Source organism: Peromyscus maniculatus, chromosome 21, assembly GCF_049852395.1.
Source record: "Peromyscus maniculatus bairdii isolate BWxNUB_F1_BW_parent chromosome 21, HU_Pman_BW_mat_3.1, whole genome shotgun sequence".
NCBI classification, from domain to species: Eukaryota; Metazoa; Chordata; class Mammalia; order Rodentia; family Cricetidae; genus Peromyscus; species Peromyscus maniculatus.
In genome coordinates, this window is record NC_134872.1 from 25396895 (window position 1) to 25417413 (window position 20519).

At 44.3% G+C, this 20519-nt stretch overlaps 3 protein-coding genes across 13 annotated transcripts in view; 1 reads left to right on the forward strand and 2 right to left on the reverse strand.

The window, feature by feature from the left end:
* Positions 1-7826, reverse strand: part of Pbld (phenazine biosynthesis like protein domain containing) — a 38723-nt gene extending 30897 nt beyond the window's left edge. Inside the window, exon 1 of one of the 2 annotated variants that reach the window (XM_006972734.4) lies at positions 7426-7826. The gene's annotated coding sequence lies outside the window, so the exon portion shown is untranslated. The remainder of the gene's footprint in view (positions 1-7425) is intronic. The other variant, XM_042266685.2, reaches the window with a different exon arrangement.
* Positions 6655-16846, forward strand: Hnrnph3 (heterogeneous nuclear ribonucleoprotein H3). Of its 7 annotated transcripts, none has more exons than XM_006972735.4 (10): positions 6655-6921; positions 12661-12795; positions 13293-13431; positions 13947-14131; positions 14563-14649; positions 14800-14915; positions 15500-15635; positions 16091-16186; positions 16370-16462; positions 16555-16846. In XM_006972735.4, the coding sequence occupies exons 2-10, from the start codon at positions 12684-12686 to the stop codon at positions 16629-16631; spliced, it is 1041 nt and encodes a 346-aa protein (XP_006972797.1). In that variant the 5' UTR covers positions 6655-6921; positions 12661-12683; the 3' UTR covers positions 16632-16846. The 7 variants fall into 7 exon arrangements, with proteins under 7 accessions (XP_006972797.1, XP_015846039.2, XP_076413270.1 ...); XM_015990553.3 differs by having other exon boundaries at positions 6657-6921; positions 13947-14086; XM_076557153.1 differs by lacking the exon at positions 6655-6921 and adding an exon at positions 7063-7194.
* Positions 16847-18189: 1343 nt separating this feature from the next.
* Positions 18190-20519, reverse strand: part of Rufy2 (RUN and FYVE domain containing 2) — a 37816-nt gene continuing 35486 nt past the window's right edge. For all 4 annotated transcript variants that reach the window (XR_006066881.2, XM_006972733.4, XM_076557150.1 and 1 more), the window contains exon 18: positions 18190-20515. Coding sequence is in view for 3 of the 4 variants with exons in the window: in XM_006972733.4 (XP_006972795.1) it covers positions 20372-20515 (144 nt within the window). In the remaining variant the exon portion in view is untranslated. The remainder of the gene's footprint in view (positions 20516-20519) is intronic.

The following is a 20519-nucleotide window of genomic DNA, read 5'->3' on the forward strand; positions in this document are numbered from 1 at the left end:
AGCTTTGCACCTTTCCTGGGACTCACTTGGTAGCCCAGGCTGGCCTCGAACTCACAGAGATCCACCTGGCTCTGCCTCCCGAGTGCTGGGATTAAAGGCGTGCGCCACCATCGCCCGGCCAGTATTGCTATCATGTAGCAAGTATCTTAACAGGTCTTATTAATAAAATCAAACTGGAAGCCAGGTATTGAAGTGAATGCTGGAAGATCAGATAGACAGAACAGGCCACAGCTTCCTCACCTTGTCGATTCCTCAGCTGATCCTGTTTCCTCAGACTGGAAGCTTCTGTGTCCTCATCCAAATAGATCTCAGCTGAACTGTGCTGCTCAAAAGCCTAAAAGCTTAACCAGACCTAGTTCCTGGTTTTCACGCCTTATACACGTTTCTGCTTTCTGCCATCACTTCCTGGGATTAAAGGCGTGAGTCACCATGCTTGGCTGCATCCCTGAACTCACAGAGATCCAGGCAGATCTCTGCCTCTGGAATGCTAGGATTAAAGGCATGTGGTACCACTGTCTATCCTCTATGTTTAATATTGTAGCTGTTTTGTTCTCTGACCCCAGATAAGTTTATTAAGGTGCACAATATATTGGGGGACACAATATATCACCACACTATCACAAAAATGAAGACAGTTCCTTCCTATATAAGCATCCAATTCTCGATAAAAATGGAAGTTATGTCAGGCATGGTAGTCCACACCTGTAATCCCAACACTTGGGAGGTTAAGGCACATACATATAAAATTTATTAATTCATTATTTAATAAATTTATTATCTCTTTTTTTTACATATGTGTGCTTTGCCTGCATGTATGTCTGTGCACCATATGATGTCTGGTGCCCAACCAGGCCAAAAGAAGGCGTCAAGTCTCCTGGAACTGGAGTTACAGATGGTTATGGGAATCAAGCGTGGGTCCTTGGGAAGCGCAGCCTAGTGCTCTTAACCATTGAACTTTCTTTTGTGTATGTGTTGGGGGGGATGTGTGTCTTGCCATGAAATGTGTGTAGAGGTCAGAGGATAGCCTGTGGGAGCGGGTTCTCTCTTTCTAACTGTGAATCCCAAGGATCAAACTCAGACTAACTTGTTGGCTGGTACTTTACCCAATAGGCCATCTCACTAGCCCTCAACACATTATTTAAGACACAGCACTAAAAACACTCTCTCCTGGGGCTGGAGAGATGGCTCACTGGTTAAAAGTGCTGACTGCTCTTCCAGAGGACCCAGATTCGATTCCCAGCACCCACATGGCAGCTCACAACAATCTGTAACTCCAGTTCCAGGGGATCTGACACCCTATCTGGCCTCCTTGGGCACCGGGCACACAAGTGATACACAAGCAGGTGTGCAGGCAAGACATCCATATGTATAAAACAACATTAAATTAAAAATTAAGTCTCTATTGAATTCATTATTAATTAGGTTTACATAAGAGAAACCAAGTTTATTAACAATGCCATAAACAAAGACACACGAGATATGGTAGAACTACAGTTATCTATACCTCAATTTCTCTTCTTTTTTGTTTTTTCAAGATAGGGTCTAGAGAGATGACTCAGTGGTTAAGAGCACTGACTACTCTTCAAGAGGTTCAATTCCCAACACCCACATGGCAGTTCACACTTGTCTATAACTCCTGTTCCAGGGAATCCGACTCCCTCACATAGACATGCAGGCAGAATTTCAATGTACATTAAAAAAAAAAAAGACAGGGTCTCACTACGTAGCCCTGGCTGTCCTACAACCCCCTCTGTAGACCAGGCTGGCCTTGCACTCAGAGATCTACCTGCTTCTGCCTCCTAAGTGCTGGGATTAAAGACTGTGCCACCATGCCTGGCTTGAAAGTTTCCATTTCTAATTTTTATCCTAACAGCCCATATAAGAGATTGAGAAACTAAGGTTCTGAAAAGTTAACTGGCAGCTGGTAAGCAAGAGTATGCAGGACTAGATTGGAACTCAGGCCTCCTATTCACTGATTATGAAGGTTATTAAAGTTTGACATTGATTTATCCAAGTAAAAGAAAAGCATGGGCCGGGCAGTGGTGGCGCACGCCTTTAATCCCAGCACTCGGGAGACAGAGCCAGGCGGATCTCTGTGAGTTCGAGGCCAGCTTGGGCTACCAAGTGAGCTCCAGGAAAGGTGCAAAGCTACGCAGAGAAACCCTGTCTCGAAAAACCAAAAAAAAAAAAAAAAAGAGAAAGAAAGAAAAGAACAGCATGACATTATGCCCAATTATTCTTCAATATTCTACAGAATAACTTTGTGGGCGGGGGAGAAGGCTCAGTGGGTCAGAGGCTGGCTACACAAGGGGGAGGACCTGAGTTCGGAACCCTAGCATCCATGCAAAAAGTCAGGCATCGCCACATTCCTAAGTTTACTAGGTCTCAGTTATGCATGTTTGTGCACAGACACCAACACACACACTAACTTTGCTGGACTCTGGTAAATATGAGTTAAAGTCTCTGCTGCTCAGTGTAACCATCATTACTGTTTTTACATGAAGAAACATACATGCATATACAGTGAAACCTATTTGGGTCTAACCCTAAAAGCTTAAAAGCAGGACTAGAGAGACGGCTCAGCAGTGAAGTGTGTTCACCGCCCTCGGAGAGGACCAGGGCTGGGTCCCCAGAACCCACATTAGGTGGCTCACAATTGCCCGTGACTCCAGTTTCCATGGCATCCAATGCCTTCTGGCCTCTGGGGGCACCTGTGAGTACATAGTGCACATAAACTCATGCAGACATGCACACACACACATACATAAACCTAACTCTTGAACAAAAGGATGCTTAACAGCTAGGTGTGGTGATACACACTTGTCAATCGCACGTGTGGACTGAACCAGTAGAACGGAGAATACCAGAGGAGCCTGGGCTAGGTAACAAGTCTCAAAAAGCAGCACACATAGAAAACTATAAAACTGTGTTGAGAGAAACGGTCTATGCTGAATTTTCTACATAGTTGTCCACTTAAATATTCTAAAAGCCACAGTGGTGATTCATCTTTCCTGCCCCACCCCCACCCCCTGGCACCCACAGTAATCGCTGGAGCAGAAGAAATGTTCAGCATTTGGAACTATTTTCAAAAAACGGGGCTGAAGAAATGGCTCATCTGGCAGAGTGCTTGCCCTACAAGCATGAGGAGCTGAATCTGAGCCCACGGAGAAGAAGCTGGACATGGGGCAGAGACCCGAGAATGTCTGGGGGCTCGCTGACCAGCCAGCCTGGCCTGGGCAACCCCTAGGCCAACGACAGACTCTGTCTCATGAAGAGGTGGTCGGGGCAGGTGAGCCGGCTCAGCAGGTAAAGACACTTGCCACTAAGCCTAACACCCTGAGTTTGACTGCCCAGGACCCACATGGTAGGAGAGAACTGACCCCCGAAAGCTGTCCTCTGACCTTCACACCTGCACTGCAAACCACACACACACACACACACACACACACACACACACACACACACACACACACAATGTTAAGATGCTTGCGCTCTGGCCTCCACACACAAGCACAGACGCTCTCAAATACAGAGAATGAACGGGCGAGGTGCTTCCTGCCGCCGGGCTACCGTTTGTTTCCTTAGGATCATCCTAGAGGAGGTCTTTTGGTTTCCACAGATCCCAGCGAAGTCATTCAAACAAAGTCTCAAGAATGAAATCTTTGCCCGAAAGCCTTGCCCTGAGAAACAATGATGGTCATGAGAAGAAGGTGGTCCTTTCCTAAAGACACCAGATAGCCGGGCATGAACCGAAGAAGCCCTTCGGGAAGGTTTTGTCAGAGCTGCTGTTACAAAGCCATTAGACACTGATTAGACACAAAGCCAGTACGTTTCTGTGGCTTGTTTTGTTCTGGGTTTGTTTTCATACAGGCAAAATGATTATGATAATCCCATGTTAATGATACTCTGCAGTGTCATTAGGGATATATGAACATCGATTGTAAACTAGTTTTTAGCTAATGTGCTCTGTCTGCCTCAAGAGAATGCAATCTCTCAGTTTCTCTTTCATTTTCAGGCAGGCCTGCATGGAATTTTCCTCTCCTTTTCATGCTGATGGATTAATACGTGGTCACGTGTGCCTCGTATTGTTTTCCTCTGGGAGGTTGGGTACTTCCATTTCCTCCTCCTGCTTCATTTCTCTTATTGTAAACTGTAACAAAAATCCCCTTCAGGGTCCCTCTGAACTCTCTGCCCAGAGAGGAAAGAGAGAGGTGGTAGAGAGATGGGGGAAGGGGAGGGAAGAAGGGTAAAAAGAGAGGGACGATCAAGAAAGCCGCTGGGAGCCCTGAGTTGTAACCATCTCCATGGAAACAATTCCTTAGCGATCAATCTGGAAACAATTCTGCAGGCATCACTGGAGAAGCAGCAGGGTCCAATCGCACCAAGCCTTACTAACAGGGTTCAAATGCGTGGGGGAGGAAGCTAATAAAAATTACGTTTACTACGGCATAATGCATCTTTAAACTAAAAAAATTCCTACTTGCTGTAATAAAAAGGCAAAAGGCCTTCTAAATCTTCAGTGTTTGTAAAGAGCGCTCGCCATAAAGAAATTATGAAAACAACAACAACAACAAAAACCCTCCAAGAGAAACATCACTACTGGGTGGTGAAAAGTCATACATCCGATTCACGAGAATGATGGGAGGCTTGTCGCCCATAACCACACAAAGTGTGTGCAAAGAATGCCAAATTCATTCAGGCAGTAAGTGGACTGAATTCCAGGCGAAGAGCGAAAGGGATTACAGAATTCCACCTACCAAATCGGGTTGAAAGCATGAAAGAATAAAGAAGCCATGTAATTTAAATCCAGGGAAGGAAGGCCCTGGGGAGAATTCACTCTAAGTGTGCAGCTTCCAGTTTTGCTAATAAACCAATTACTTCTTAAAGGGAGAACATGCTTTAGGCCCTAAATTCAATCCGCAGCTATTAATAGAAAGGGGAGATCTTAGAGGGGTGTAGTAACAATAGGATAACTTCGGCAAAAGTCTCCAACCAGTAACTACTAACTTACTTGTAACCACAAAAAAAAAAAAAAAAAAAAAAAAAAAAAAAAAAAAAAAAGGTTTAGAGTTGCATCTCTCACTTGGCTCTATACCTTCGGCAACTATTTTCATTGTTCTGGGATTAGGCACAGCATCTGTGAAATGAATACTACCTTTTAGGGCTATAGAGACACAGTTGACATGGAGGTAGGAGGGTCAGGAGTTCAAGGATATCCTTGACTACCCAAGAACAAAGACAATGATTTGCTAACCATACCTAGTTCCAGTAAGTTCTTAATAAACCCGAGCTATTACGGCTTCTGTTTTCATGTCTGGAATTATAATCACATTGCCCACCCCCACCCCCACTTCCTCTGAGGAATATTCTGGGTTAAAATCAGTAGAGTACTAAAGAAATTTAAGTAGGTTTGAAGATGAATTAGAGCTGTGAAATGGAAATTTCCATACCAGAAACTAAGTAATTGGCCTCCTGGCTCCAGTCTAAACACACACACAAATCTCACGGTAAATAAAACTCATCCTTCTCCACTGCTACGGTCCCCTCCCAGCCCCACTCCACTCCTGATGGGCTTCCCAGTCTCTTTAGCACAAAGAACTCTTTGAACTGCACATTGAAGGATGACTACCATGTATCCCCATTCACAGTCACGTTTACAGCATTCACCCGTCCTGCCTGGCCTGTGACTAAACTCATCTTCTCTTTGCCCATTAATTGCTCTAAGCCCCCCCCCCCTTTTAAGATTTATTTTATGCATATGAGAGATCTATCTGCATGTACAACTCTTCGTGAGAACAGGACATCAGATCCTACTATAGATGGTTGTGAGCCACCATGTGGTTGCTGGGAATTGAACTCAGGACCTCTGGGGGTGCATGCAGCCAGTGCCCTTAGCCACTGAGCCATCTCTCCAGCTCCTGCTCTAAGTCTCTTCCCCCAAGATGGCTCTTCACCTTCCCACAGATTTTTTTTTCCATGTGCCATTTGTGTTAAAACTTAGAAGGCCATGGGGGTGTCATGAGGAACCGTGGTATCAGCTCGGAACCTCAAAAAGCGTGTCGCCTGTGAAGCATCATTTTCAGGAACACCAAACTCTATTTAGAAACCGAAGTCAACTGCCCTGAGCCCCTGATCTGTCCCTGGGTTTAATGAAGAGAAAAACTAAACGCGGCAGGTAGGAAACCAATCAAGAGGTCAAGGCTGGCTCCGCACTGAGAGCCAACCCCCAGGCTGGGACCGAAATCCTGCTGGGTTGGGTAGCTCCGTATCTGGGTACCGTGGGGCCAAACACGCATTCTTTCTGATTGCATAATGCAAGCATGGTGGACGGGAGAGAAAGCCTTTCCCTGGGGTTGGGGGGCCGGACCACGTGGCTCCTTCCACGCCGGGCACGGGGCGGGCCTGGAGGGCATTTATTCCCGGCGGAGCCGGAAAGAGCCTTTAGCAAACCGCGGCATCACGACGGTTCCCCTTAGGACCGACTCACGCCCTCCCGGAAAGGCGAGCTGGGAGGACGCGCGGGCCGCTGGCTGAAGCCAGAGAGAGAGAGGGGTACGGAGCCGGGCAGCCGGGCAAGGCCCCCTTAGTGCGCAGGTGCGGGTGGCCCCGCCCTCGCCGAGCCCGGCCTGTCAGTCAAGTCTCGCGAGAGCGGCCGGCCGGGGCGCTCGGCCCCGCCCCCTCCTCGCTCGCTCGCTCCCCTCCCATCCCCCCCGGCCAGTGTCTGCGCTGCGCAGCTCCCGGAGCGGTTGTCAGCGGCGGAGACGGTTGAGGGGGGGGAGAGAGCGAGCGAGCGAGCGAGCGAGCGAGAAACCAAAAACCGTTGTGTCGGGAGCGCTCCCCGCGGACGAGCCCGCCGTCCCTGCCCGCGAGCGTTGGCGCCGGCGTTCCTAGCGCCTCACAGGGTCTCTGAAGTAGAAGGGGGTAGGTTGGGCCGCCCGGGTGCCGAGAGCCGAGGCGGGCGAAGGGCGCGGAGCCCCCGGGCGGCGGCGGCGGGGGAGGAGGGAGTGTCGGCGTCGGCCGGCCTCCGGGGCGGGCTGCCCGCCGACGCCGCGCTCTCCCCGCCGCTCGCCCGCCCGCCCGCCCGCTCGCCCCGCTCTCCCCGCCGCTCGACTGCCGCCATCTTGGGGCCGGTGGGCTGCCGGGGTCGCCTTCCCGCCTTTCCCGGCTCGGGCTGACCTCGGTCGTCTCCAGCCGGTGGGAAGAGTTGGGGAAAGGGCCGGGGAAGGGGGTGGGAGCTGGGGGGGGGGGTGTGAGTCGGAGCTCTCCGGTAAGGGAGGAAGGGTGGGGGGAGCGGGTCGAGCGGGACGCGCTCCCGGGTGGAAATGGCGCCCGGCGCGGCCCGGCCCGGCCTCCCACGGCGGGCCTCGGTCCTCCGTGGTCCCGAAGCGGGGGGCGGGCGGTGGGGTGGGGTGGGGGGGACACTACCTGGGCTGGCCGGGCTGCTTGGTGACGGCTGACGCAGATCGCCGGGGTGAGACAGGTGGAGGGAGCTGGTGGGGTGGGGGGGAAGGAGACGCCGGCGGAGACGGGGGGCGCTCCAGCTCCCGAGGCAGGACAAAGGCGGACGCGGTCCTCCTTTGTAATCGCGCGGCTCGGTGGCCGAGGTGGCCTTCTCTCCCCGGGTCTGGGCTCGAGGGCAAGCTAGGTAAACGGACGGTGTCCAGGAGGAGGTAGAGGATGCGTAGCCGGCCTTTAGGGTCCAGACTTGGACCTGCGGATGGAGTACGTACGCATCTCCAGAGGGTCTACCCCCCCCCCCCAAACACACACATACATTAGATGTTTACCAAGAGTTTAATTTTGCAGGAGAAGTGAGCGGCTTACCCGATAGGAATAGGATCAAGTGGGTGTGTTTCAAAAAGGCCGGGTCCGGGGGAAACGGGGGGACTGTTTTTAAAAAGGCCGGGGTGGATAGTTCAGTAAGGTTTTATGGAGTTAATTCTCCAAGAGTTGTTTTGTGTCGACTTGTAATTAAGGCCGGAAGTCAAATATATTCGTTTTGATTTGATGGCTAGGATGTTGGAAACAAGTGTCGGAACTGTGATGTTTTGAACAACAACAAAAGCCTAGCCTAATCGCGTGCTGGTGGAGGTGTTTGCGGGTACTTAAATCAGAACTGTGTCGGTAGTTTTTCATTGAATATGGGTTAAAAAGGAAAAAGACACCCTGGGTTTGGAAGTGAGCTTGCAGCAGTGCCCATGCCACCTAGAAAAAGCAGATCCTTCCTTAATGGGCTTTTAAAATACAAAGAACTCAGACTCTGCTGTAAAGAGCTAAGTGATATGCCCCCATTTTCTTGATTGGATTACATTATAAACACATCTTTTGGTTTTTTGAAACAGGCTCTTGATATTAGCTTGCAACTGGATATGCACAGGAGGCTGCCCTCTTAGCTCTCCTGCAGTCCCCTGCCTCTGCCTACAAGATGGTTTTGTTTGGACATAGGGTCTCTGTAGACTGTGCTGGCCTTGAAATTCGAGGATCTTGATGTTTCTGCCTCCAACTGCTGGGATGGCAGCTATGAGCCACCATACCCAGTTCATAACATCCATTAACTTCTGTTTAAAGTGAAATTTCTACAGATTTTAGTACGAGTTTTCAGAGTATCACAACTCAATTTTAGAAACACTTTTATAATTTCAAAAAGATGTACATACTAAGTCATTCCATATGCTGACCTGTTCTCTATTTCAGACCTTGGAAGTCACAGATCATGTTTATGTTTTATAGATTTTTATGCTCTCGGGTTGTGTATAATTGAAATAGTATGTAGTCTTTTGTGACGGAAATTTTTACTTCCTTTAGGAAGTTTTATTTAAAGTCTCAAAAATTTGGCCTCATTTTAACTGCTAGTATTTTTAATTTGTACTAACACTTGGAGGTTTTCTGGTAGTGTTTCACTGTTTACCCAGGCCAGCCTGGGACCCCCTGGGCTCAACCTACCCTTCTGCTTTGGCTTCCACTCTAGCTGGGCTACAGGCAAGGGACTGCACCTGAGACCCCCTTGGATTGGTGGGGGGGTGTAACTCAGGTTGGTCTCCCTGTCTCAAGGTCTAGAATAAGGGGCCTGAGAACAGTTGGGATTCCAGAAGGAGAGTAGTGATCAATTGATAACAGTGTTGCAAAGAAAGGTGGAGTGGAGTATTCTAAATGGTAAACTGCTGCATAGCTCTGAAAGTTTTATTAGCAGCTTAGTGTTTTTCAGAGAATTGAAGAACTTTATCCTTGATACTAGCAAAACTGGTACGTTAAGTCTTACACACACAAAAGAGCTTTCTCCCTTGCATTTGCTACTGAAATACCACTTTGCCCCCTTTATTTTATGAGTGTTTTGCTTGTGTGGATGTGTGTGCACCACATGCATGCATGGTGCCGGTAGAAAGCCCAAAGTGTCAGATCCACAGGACCTGGGTTATACAAGGTTGTGATCACCCGTGTGGGTGCGGGAGTAGCCAGTGCCCTCTATGATGAATGATCGTCATTACACTGAGGGGAAGGACTCTCCTAAGCTGGTGTGGTAGCGCCTGTAATCCCACTGCAGAGTCCAGTCCAGGTTAGAGAGAAGACCCTGCCTTGGGTGGGGGCCAGTGTCACCACAAGAGAGAACTGCTCTAACCTAAGAGTTCATTTAAGGAGGTTTGGTTTGCTTTTGTGGCACTGGGAATTGAGCTGAGCCTGCAGCCTCATGCATGGTAAAACATTTCTGAGCTTTTATTTCAAAGTTAATATGGTACTGTCTTTCAGGGGTCCTCTAGAATGGTATTAAACATCAAAACACCTTTAATATTTCTGTTTCCTTTCAGGACCGAAATGGTTTTTCAGATACAGTTAAGATTTTGTGGAGCATCTCAGTGGTTTTGCAGCAATGGTTCTCAGCCTATGGGTTGACTAAGACCATTGGAAAACACAAGTGTTAACAAATTGTAACAGTAGCAAAATTAGTTATGAAGTAGCAACAAAAATAATTTTATTGTTGGGGAGGTCACCACAACATGAACTGTATTAAAGGGTCGAAGCATTAGAAAGGTTGAGAACCCCTGCTTTACAGGGTCCATCCAGTCTAATTGTCAAAGGTGAATGTTTATCTGAAGCAGATCAGAACTACAGAATATAAATATTCTTGTAAAATACAGTAGTGGGTGCCAATACCTCACCTACTGCTGTTCTCCCCCCCCCCCCCACACACACACACAGGATTTCTCTGTGTAGGCCTGGCTGTCCTGGAACTCACTTTGTAGACCAGGCTGGCCTCAAACTCCCAGAGATCTGCCTGCCTCTGCCTCCTGAGTGCTTAAAGGCGTGTGCCACTATCCAGCAACTACTGCTGTATTTTATCGTGAATACCAGGCTCAGAAATTCAATATTTTAAGTAGCCATCAAATGGCAGATTAGTGAGCCATTCTACCCCATGTTTTTGTTTTCATTTTTTGTTAAGATAGCCTCACTATGTAGACTAGGCTGACTTTGAACTCAGCCTGTCACTGTCTCCCACATGCTGGGATTAAAGACATGTGCCACCATGTAGGGCCTCATGCTTTCTTTTAAATCAAGTGTGCTGAAGAATTAGCTATGTCAGTTTTTAAATTGTGTTTTCACCATTTTGGTTCTGTGAGGAGTGTTACCTTTTCATGGACTTTGCTTTAAAATGGGCCTGGATTTTCTCTCAGCAGGGTTTGAGGTTCAGTCACTAGTACACAATAAACACACATGCAGATGATATACACATGTAGAGATTAATAGTTACTGGTAGAGAAATTACATTGGCTTTCCTTAATGCATGTATTATTTGGGGAGAGATGTTTAAGATGTAATCCACCGGTTGGCACATGGTAGACATTTAGTGTCATTGAGCTATAGGATGGGTTTGTTGATGTATGAGTTGTAGAAGAAATTTATTCCCTTTTCCCCCCCGCCAGTTTTTGGGAAATGGTTTATCTGTGTAGCCCCGGCTGTCCTGGAACTCACTGTGTAGACCAGGCTGTCTTCGAACTCAGAGATCTGCCTTCCTCTGCCTCCCAAATGCTGGAATTAAAGAGGTGTACTACCACCGCCCAGCTTCCTTTATTTATTTTGGTTTTTTGAAACAAGGTTTCTTTCTGTGTAACAGTCCTGGCACTCACTCTGTAGACCAGGCTGACCTAGAACTCACAGAGATCGGCCTGCCTCTGCCTCCTGAGTGCTGGGATTAAAGGCATGCACCACTGCCCAGCCTATTTGTTTATTTTTTAAAGGCAGAGTCTGGCCTTGAACTACTGAACCTCTTGCCTCAACCTCCCAGGGCTAGGGTTGTAGGAGTATGCTACCATATGATTTTAAGAAAATTAGAATTGTAGATGCTGCCTCTAATGGATGATACGGAATTAACCATTAGTGAATGGTGTTGATATACCTTCAAGCCTAATCAAGTGAAAAAAAATTGTTTTGTTGGTAGAGAAGGAGGTGGTGAGGGAAAGATTGGAATATTCAGGTGAGTAGGATTCCTACAGCTGCATAGTGAACTAAGCAAGGGCTGGTAAGTTTCCACAGCTGCGGAACTTCTGCATTAGTCTCTAAAAATATTCTGGAATCGTAAAAGGAAAGTGCCGCCTCTAGGGAAGAGTTCTAGCTAGGTTGTGTGTTGGTTGGAGGATGGAGGGGGCTTCCTGCTGTGCCTTTTAAATACCACGTGAGTGTCAATATGTTACTTTTGGGTAAACTTTGTTTAGACCTCCTTGACTGAAAAAAGTTAAGGGGCTGAGCATGATGTGGAGTGGTGACATTCCCCTTTAATTCCAGCTCTCCAGGGCTGAGAGGCAGGCAGGTATCTGGGATTCAAAACCAGCCTGGTTCTTGGTCACTCTGTTTTAACTCCCCTCACCCACCCCCCCAAAAAGATGTTAGTATTGAAGGTACTCATCTGAGTGTGTGTTGAAGCAGTTCCCTTGTAGTCCCAGCTAGTCTCAAACGACAGGTCCTTCTGTCATATTCTGCATAGCATTTGGTTTTGAGTAGCCTTTTACTTGTTTCCCTTTGTTTTTGAAACAGGGTCTTGTACAGCCCAGGCTACCCTCCAGTTGCTGGTGTAGTCAAAGATGACCTTGAGGTCTACCTGGCTACTGTCATTTTCTTTTTTTTTTTAGACGACTATACTGTATACCTTTCATGTGATTGTTCTTAAACATTTTGCATTTGGACAGGTGACTTAGCTAATCTTAGCACTCACAGCTGAGGCAGGACTGCTTGAAGTTCAAGGCTAACCTGGGCTACCAAGTTAGACCCTTGTTTTGGAAACAGAAACAAGCTAAGTATAGTGGGTACACTGACACCGTGTCTGCAAAACCAAAAAGAAATTGCATAGCTATGGGTCATATTGAAGTCTGAAAAGTTAAAAAAAAAAAAAAGTAGAATGACGGAAAGGATCGAGTGTGTTACAAATCTTACTCTGGTGGTAGAATGCTTCGAGCGCTTATTAGACTGTCAGGGTTGTTTGGTAGAGAGGGGTGAGTTTCATTACCTTTCCCTACCCCACCCCAAAGTAGAGTGTAATAGGGTACTGTTGCTGATTGTTGCAGGAGTCACCTTGCATGCATTCTGTGCATTCTGTGCCACTTGGGAGAGGTGTTCAATCTTGGTAAGAGTGTGTTGTGATTGACTGCTTTATGTGCTTGTTTGTTTTCATAGCATTTAAATCAAGCGGTATTGAAATGGATTGGGTTATGAAACATAATGGTCCAAATGACGCTAGTGATGGCACAGTGCGACTTCGAGGACTGCCATTTGGTTGCAGCAAAGAGGAGATAGTTCAGTTCTTTCAAGGTACCTCTAGTACTAGTAAAAGTTTAGTAGTAGTTTAATTGTATGTTTTTTATTAGATGGTTTTTAATTTAAAAAACCCATTTGATTTTGCAACTTAATTTTGTGATAATCTGGGTTATATAATAAAATGGGAAATGTGCTCCAGTTAATATTCAATAGAGAATGTGTAGGCTATGTAAACGTTGATTGATGTATAGTATAGTTAACTGAGAATAACTGTGATGACATGGGCTATGAGTTAGCATTGGGAGCACAGTTAAATGATTAATAGTTTTTTCATGTAGTGGGTTTTTAGAAGTATAATTTTAAAACACTAGTCAAAGAAAATATTTAATCCAGTGATATTTGAAAAATATTCCATTTGTATTATGGGGTGATGGGAAACTAAGCGTTTTGTTTTGTTTTGTTTAGACTTGTTTTAAATATTTGATTCAGATGGGAATGTTTCAGCCTTTAACACTGTTCCCCTTGATGGGGTATTTGTCCTTGGGTTAAAGGGTTGGAAATCGTGCCAAATGGGATAACATTGACGATGGACTACCAGGGGAGAAGCACAGGGGAGGCCTTCGTGCAGTTTGCTTCAAAGGAGATAGCAGAAAATGCTCTGGGGAAACACAAGGAAAGAATAGGGCACAGGTGGGGATGGAGAGTTTGGGATGGTGTTCAATTTTTATTTTTGGGGGTTGTGGGTCACTATTGCTTAAATGGGGGGGTAACCATAACATTTTTCTGGGGTAGTTTTAAAGAATTGATAATTACCTATATTTAACATGGAAACTACAGATTTGGGTGGGGAATTAATGCTAATAGTTTAAATTAAAATTAAATTGTTTCCATTTCTTTGTAGGATGTTGTTAAATTTGTTTTGTATAATCACTTGTTTTTCTTACATACCTATCTTGTACTAAAGGAAACAAACTAAAAATATATTCATAATTCAGTGTTTTCAAATGACTCATTTGTCTCTGTAAAACTTAAATATTTAATTATTTAAGTTTGTAGGTGTAAAAATTTTACCTTATGGTTTATTTAGACAATTTAAATTGGGTTATGTACCTAGATATAGACAAACTTATTGCATTTTGCCCAGTATCTAATTTACTTTCTAATACATCTGTGCTGAAACTTGTACTTTAACCCTTTGTACATAGGTATATTGAGATCTTCAGGAGTAGCAGGAGTGAAATCAAAGGATTTTATGATCCACCAAGAAGACTGCTGGGACAGCGACCGGGACCATATGATAGACCAATAGGAGGAAGAGGGGGTTATTATGGAGCTGGGCGTGGAAGTATGTATGACAGAATGCGACGAGGAGGTGATGGATATGATGGTGGTATGTGTATCTAATGAACAAAGGTTCTGTTGTCATTTTCTTGATGTTCCTGACACTTTGTCAAGAAATACAGAAATGGCAGTAATTTCAGTACCTACGAGGTTTTAAAACCTGTTCATGAAATTATGGGATTTCCACTGTGGAACTTGATTGATGCACATATTAACACCTAGAAAACTTAATGTAGAAATAAAAATAAAGATAACTGGCATGTTTCTTCTTGGCATAACAATGAAATTTGGTTTTCATGTTGTGTTTGAATTTATCCTGTGGATGTTTGCATTCCCATCAAGGGTTAACTGCTTTTCTCATACGCAGTAAGCTGAAAACATTAATGAAGAAGCTAAGACTGTTGACCACAAATGATTCTGTAAACTAGCTTACAAATAAGTTGCTCAGAATGGTATTTCTTTTTCCTTACATTTGCACAGGCTATGGAGGTTTTGATGACTATGGTGGCTATAATAATTATGGCTATGGAAATGATGGCTTTGATGACAGGATGAGAGATGGAAGAGGTAAACTAAGAAAATTGTCGTGCTGTTTTCTTTGTAAGGGTCCGGTAGTAACAGGCAACTTAGATGTGTTGATGGAAACTTATGTCACTGCACTGCCGTGTTGATTTATATGTGTATACTTACATGAATACACCATGGTTTATAATCTAGGCATGGGAGGACATGGCTATGGTGGAGCTGGTGATGCGAGTTCAGGTTTCCATGGTGGTCATTTTGTGCACATGAGAGGGCTGCCTTTTCGTGCGACTGAAAATGATATTGCTAATGTAAGTGGTATATAATGGGTATTTTTTATTTATTATTCTTGGCGGGGAGGTCTCATTGTAGCCCAAACTGGACTAGAATTTAGAAGTCCTAACTTGACTTGGAGCATGTTGGAAATACAGGCAGCCACCATGCCCTATCTCTTTTATTAAGATTCAGACTAAGCTTGTCACTTAGTGATAGATTATTTGCCTACTATGCACCTAGGTTTTGTGCCCATTATGTGCTGACCTACATGGCATTTTTAAACAGTTTTAAAAATGCATCAAAAAAAGCTCAGTTAAGAATAGAGTCAATCAGGTAGGAATTTGCCTTTAGTAGTAGGGTCTGAAACAACCCCAAACTTCGTTTAAAAATTTAGTATTGCCTTACTTCAAAAGCAGTAAGTACTTTGCATTTTAAAAAAGTACTCCTTTCCTATGTGAGCCAAGTTGACCACCTCTGTAGCAAAGGATGATTTAACCTACCTCCACAATGCTAGAGCCTTTATAGACCCTCAGTAGTTTATTTTAGTGGATTAGGGAGAAAATTAAGGTATGTGCTAGTTTTAAATAATGGAATTTAAAAGTGATTAACTTTTATTTAGTTCTTCTCACCACTCAATCCAATCCGAGTTCATATTGACATTGGAGCTGATGGCAGAGCAACAGGAGAGGCAGATGTAGAGTTTGTGACCCATGAAGATGCGGTGGCTGCCATGTCTAAAGATAAAAACAACATGCGTAAGTGGTGTCTTTGGCATACTTCTGTTGTATAGGTGTGTGCAGTTTATAAAATCATTACTTGTTCAAATGTCTTTGGTAGATCCTAGGTCTTAAAATCATTTCACCTGTTAATGTCTAGACTTTAATGGCTGCCTATATAGTCCTGTATCTAGTCCTATATTTACGGATAAGCCTGCTTTTTTTTTTTTTTTTTTTTTTGGTTTTTCGAGACAGGGTTTCTCTGTGTAGCTTTGCGCCTCTCCTGGAACTCACTTGGTAGCCCAGGCTGGCCTCGAACTCACAGAGATCCGCCTGCCTCTGCCTCCCGAGTGCTGGGATTAAAGGCGTGCGCCACCACCGCCCGGCAGGATAAGCCTGCTTTAAATACTAGCTGATTGACCTTTAATTAGTACATTTGATTGAACATCCCTTTCTCTCCTATTCTTACCTTTTTACACTCTTCTTTTTTAAAGAACATCGATATATTGAACTCTTCTTGAATTCCACTCCTGGAGGTGGCTCTGGAATGGGAGGTTCCGGAATGGGAGGCTATGGCAGAGATGGAATGGGTATGTATAGTTTTGTATTTGAGATGGGGGCATCTTGCTCTGTAGCTCAGGCTGGCCTGAAACTCATAATCCTCCTGCCTTGGTGCTTCAGCATATCCCTCCCAAACCTGGGTTCATAATCTTTGGAATAGGCAGTGTTGGCTACTTTGGAAACCATCCTCTGTTCCTTTTTTTAATGTGCAGATAATCAAGGAGGCTATGGCTCTGTCGGGAGAATGGGAATGGGGAACAACTACAGTGGAGGATACGGCACTCCTGATGGCTTGGGAGGTTACGGTAAGTCTGTATTGTGGCAATGTCTTTCACCTAAAATATAACTATTGTAATGTGCATGGACAACTGATGGTGGTTCTTAATGTCTTCTTAAGGTCGTGGTGGTGGAGGCAGTGGAGGTTACTATGGGCAAGGTGGAATGAGTGGAGGTGGATGGCGTGGGATGTACTGAAAACACCACCAACGTACAAGTCCTAACAACAGCATCTGTCTACTAGACTTTCTTACAGATTGAATTTCTTTTGTATTTCAAGAACTTTATAATGACTGAAGGAATGTGTTTTCAAGATATTATTTGGTAAAGCAACAGATTGTGATGGGAAAATCTGTTTTCTGTAGGTTTTATTTGTTGCATACTTTGACTTAAAATAAATTTTTATATTGAAACCACTGATGTTGCTACTTTTTATATATAAGTACTCTTAAAGATGTGCTGCCTTCCTAAGATTTGGGATGATGTATTTTACTGTTAGCTCTACAAAAAGTAGCATAGTACAATGTGAGAGGATAAGACTGCAAGTCTTAAGCAGACATCTAGGATAGAGCTTGAGTAGTTAGCTAACTTTCTCTCCTGGACATACTGTAAATAAAAAGCCTAAGGATGCATTCAGGTGGCTTCAGGAATGTAAGTTCAGTTAATTCTGTATTTTCACTCTTATTTATCAAGCATAGCTCTGAATAATTTAAGGGGTATCTGGAATCTAAATAGTCCCAATTGTGTTATGAATTATAAACCCAGAGGTTGGGAGTATTAGTTGAAATTACAGCCCTAGATTTAAAAATCCTCGTAGCACTTGACCAAGATACCAAAAATGTTCCCAAAATTTGAGTTTGTTGGAGTAGCTAAGAGTCGTTGATGGTGGCAGAAGAAGTCAGTGTAAATATGCAGGTATTTACTGTGATGGGTGTGTTCTTACGTGTGCTTTTAGTTTCTCACCCAAGAAGACGGGCTTTCAACTGTCTAAGTGACTATACTTAGGAAAACAGTGTAAAACAGTGCTGCATCTGATACTGGCTTTGAGTATGTAAGTTCTGTGTAGCAAGGAAACGGTGCTTTCTGATCTTACCACTTCATTCAATGTGGCTTTTCCCCAAATTGGCTAATGGATCAAATTGAAACCTGTCAATGTGAACTCCATTATTGAACTTGTTACTTGTTTTTGCTAGAAATGTTATTCATGTAATAAATGTTAACATGGGAGATAAAGGAATGTTGTCTGTCCTAGAATGCTTTGTGTCAGTTATTGGTTATAATACACATTGTTAGAAAGTGTGGTGCCGCAGGCCTTTAATCCCAGCACTCAGGAGGTAGGGACCAGTACCACAGATGCCAAGTTGAGATTTCTGAGAAGTGACTGTAAAAGGAGTGCCACAGCTTGTGACTTGGAGCCCAGAGTCCTGAAACAGTGCGTTTCTGTCTGGTTTGGGACAGGGTTTCACCTAGAGCCTATACACTAATGAGCTAGTCTGCATGCCTGGCACAGGGGTCAAAGCACTTCAAGGGTTACCTTCTTAAATCTCAAAGGAGGTGGCTGCAGAGATGATTCACTGGTTAAGAGCACTTGCTGCTCATTCAGAGGACCTGAGTTTGGTTCCCAGCACCCACATCAGGCAGATCACAACTCACTGTAGCTCCAGTGAATGCAGTACCTTTTTCTGGCCTCCTAGGCCACCTGCACACATGTGGCATACACTCACACAGACACACATAGACAAAGCAATAAAAGTCATTGTTAGTTTCTCAAAACTTTGTTTTATAAAAGTCACATTTATTTTAAAAACATACAGATTTGAATTACAATTCCTTGGCACCATGATCATATCTTTGTGGGAGTGCTGGCTAGGGTAAGTAAGGGAATGACAGCAGCTTGGGAATGGTTTGTAATGAATGGGGTATCCTAAACTGAGATTGTGTGATTTTGTTTGGTGGTAGTGCTGTGGATTGAGAACCCAGGGCTTTATCATCCACAGTAAACAAACATTTTACCACTGAGCTATAGCCTCATCCTAGACAGTGGGGCTCAAGTTAATGCTGCCCCAGAAAAGGCCCATGTTTGTGACAAAAAGCACATAATGAAATATTTGGAGTTTTTTTCATTTATGCTCACTTTCAGCAGTCATAAAAATGTTATTAGTCTATCCCCATTGATACAAAATGCTTCAAGAATATAATTTTTATTTTTCCAGTTTCTGAGCCAGGTTTTCACTGTTTCATATATCTGAAGCTCTAGGGATGAACCAGGGTGGCCTTGAACTTGTGGCCTTCCTGCCTTCTGTCTTAACCATCTTAATTCTGCTTTAAGGCCATTTCTGTCAGTACTCAACAAATGACATCTGCAGCGGGGAGGAGGGAGTGTAGCTCAGTTGGTAGAATACCTGGCCAACCTGCACAAAGCCAGGGCTTCCATCCCCAGCACCACATAAAACAGCACACAGTTATAATCTCAGCAGCTGGGGGGTATGGAGGTCAGAGAATCAGTTCAAGGTCATCTGCTACACACCAAGTTAGAGGCCAACTTAGGTTACATGAGTCCGTTTCCAAAATGGGACGCCTCAAAATCTGACAGATCTAATTTAAGTTGACCCCAGAAGCTGGTGAAAATACTGGTTTTGTCATTTTGGCAATTTATAAAATTTACTGAAATATAACAGATGAAAAGATCCTGAAGAATTAGGATCAGGAAAGTAACTAATCACTAAACTGTCTTTAGGAATGTAAAATCTCTATAGAGAGCTTATAGATTTAAAAGTGCAAGACCAGAAATTAATATATTTAAGATCCTGAATGGTCATGGTTTAAGTAACTTAATGTTTTTCTGCTGGAAAAAAAGAAACTACTATCTGCCTAAGACCATAGCATAAAGGTACTTAATACATAGGGTGAAATTCTACTGTGGATAGGTGTAAACACTGGAATGTAATGCTAGAAGTTTCCTAAGAGAATTGGGGGGCAGGGGGACTTAATTATGTCATAGCATAGGCAGTTTTAAATGCTCTTTTTTGTTATTGTTTTGGTATTTTGAGACAGGGTTTCTCTGTGTAGTTTTGGTGCCTGTCCTAGAGCTTGCTCTGTAGACCAGTGCTGGGATTAAAAACGTGCACCACCACCGACTGGCTAAATGCTCTTATTTTTAATGCTTAGGATCTTTAAAAGCCTGTGGGGTCTTTGGGGTCCAACCCTTTACAAAAAGTAGCATCTGTGATGAGGATGGTGGTTATATATAACATTCCTTAAAGAGTAGAAGGAAAAGCTGGTCCTTTAATCCACTATATGAAAGGTGTAGGCAAGCAAAAAGAAAGGTATGGGAAAAAACTATTGGCCTTTTCCATTGTAGACGAGGGGAAAAGAACAAATAAATACAATTAAGTTAGAACCTTACCAGACAATGAAGACTATACAGACCTCGTATGGAGGCCCACACCTATGACCCCAGCACTTCAAAGCTGAGGCAAGGAAGTCTATGAGTTCATGGTCAAAAATGGACAACTTTGTTTCAACCTTGTTTCAAAAAAGGATGTTCAATTGGCATATCACAAAATGAGTGCATTTCCAGTCTTCCTCTGAGAATTGTGAAGCTTTAAAGTGCATTAAGAGAATTACAGGCACCATCGGTGCCAACTTGACAGTTCAGAAACAAACAAGCTGTGGCCTTGTTCTCAAGAAGGCCTCTAGAAGATAAGGCAAATGTGCATTATTAGCTCTGCTATCTGGCCTTTCCTTAAGGGTTACATGACTGTTCCAAGTAGTGATAAAACATGCTATCTTAAAATCTTGAGTAAGTGCAGAAACGGAATACTAACTATACAACTTAGAATCCTGGGTGTTAGCTGGAGGAGAGGCACAGTGCTGACTGGACACTCAGTCCTCACACTCACGGCAGGTGCTTCTGTGCAGGAGATAGAGTTCTAGTGTCATGGCACATTAGAGGAGCATCTCTGAATGAGTATTGCATGACAGGAATCACAGACTCGCACTGGCTTTGGTGAAGAAGGCAAAGGCAGCTCGTTGTCAGAGCAGGCATTACAGAAAATTTCCCCGCAGTTTCTACAGTGGTGCTAT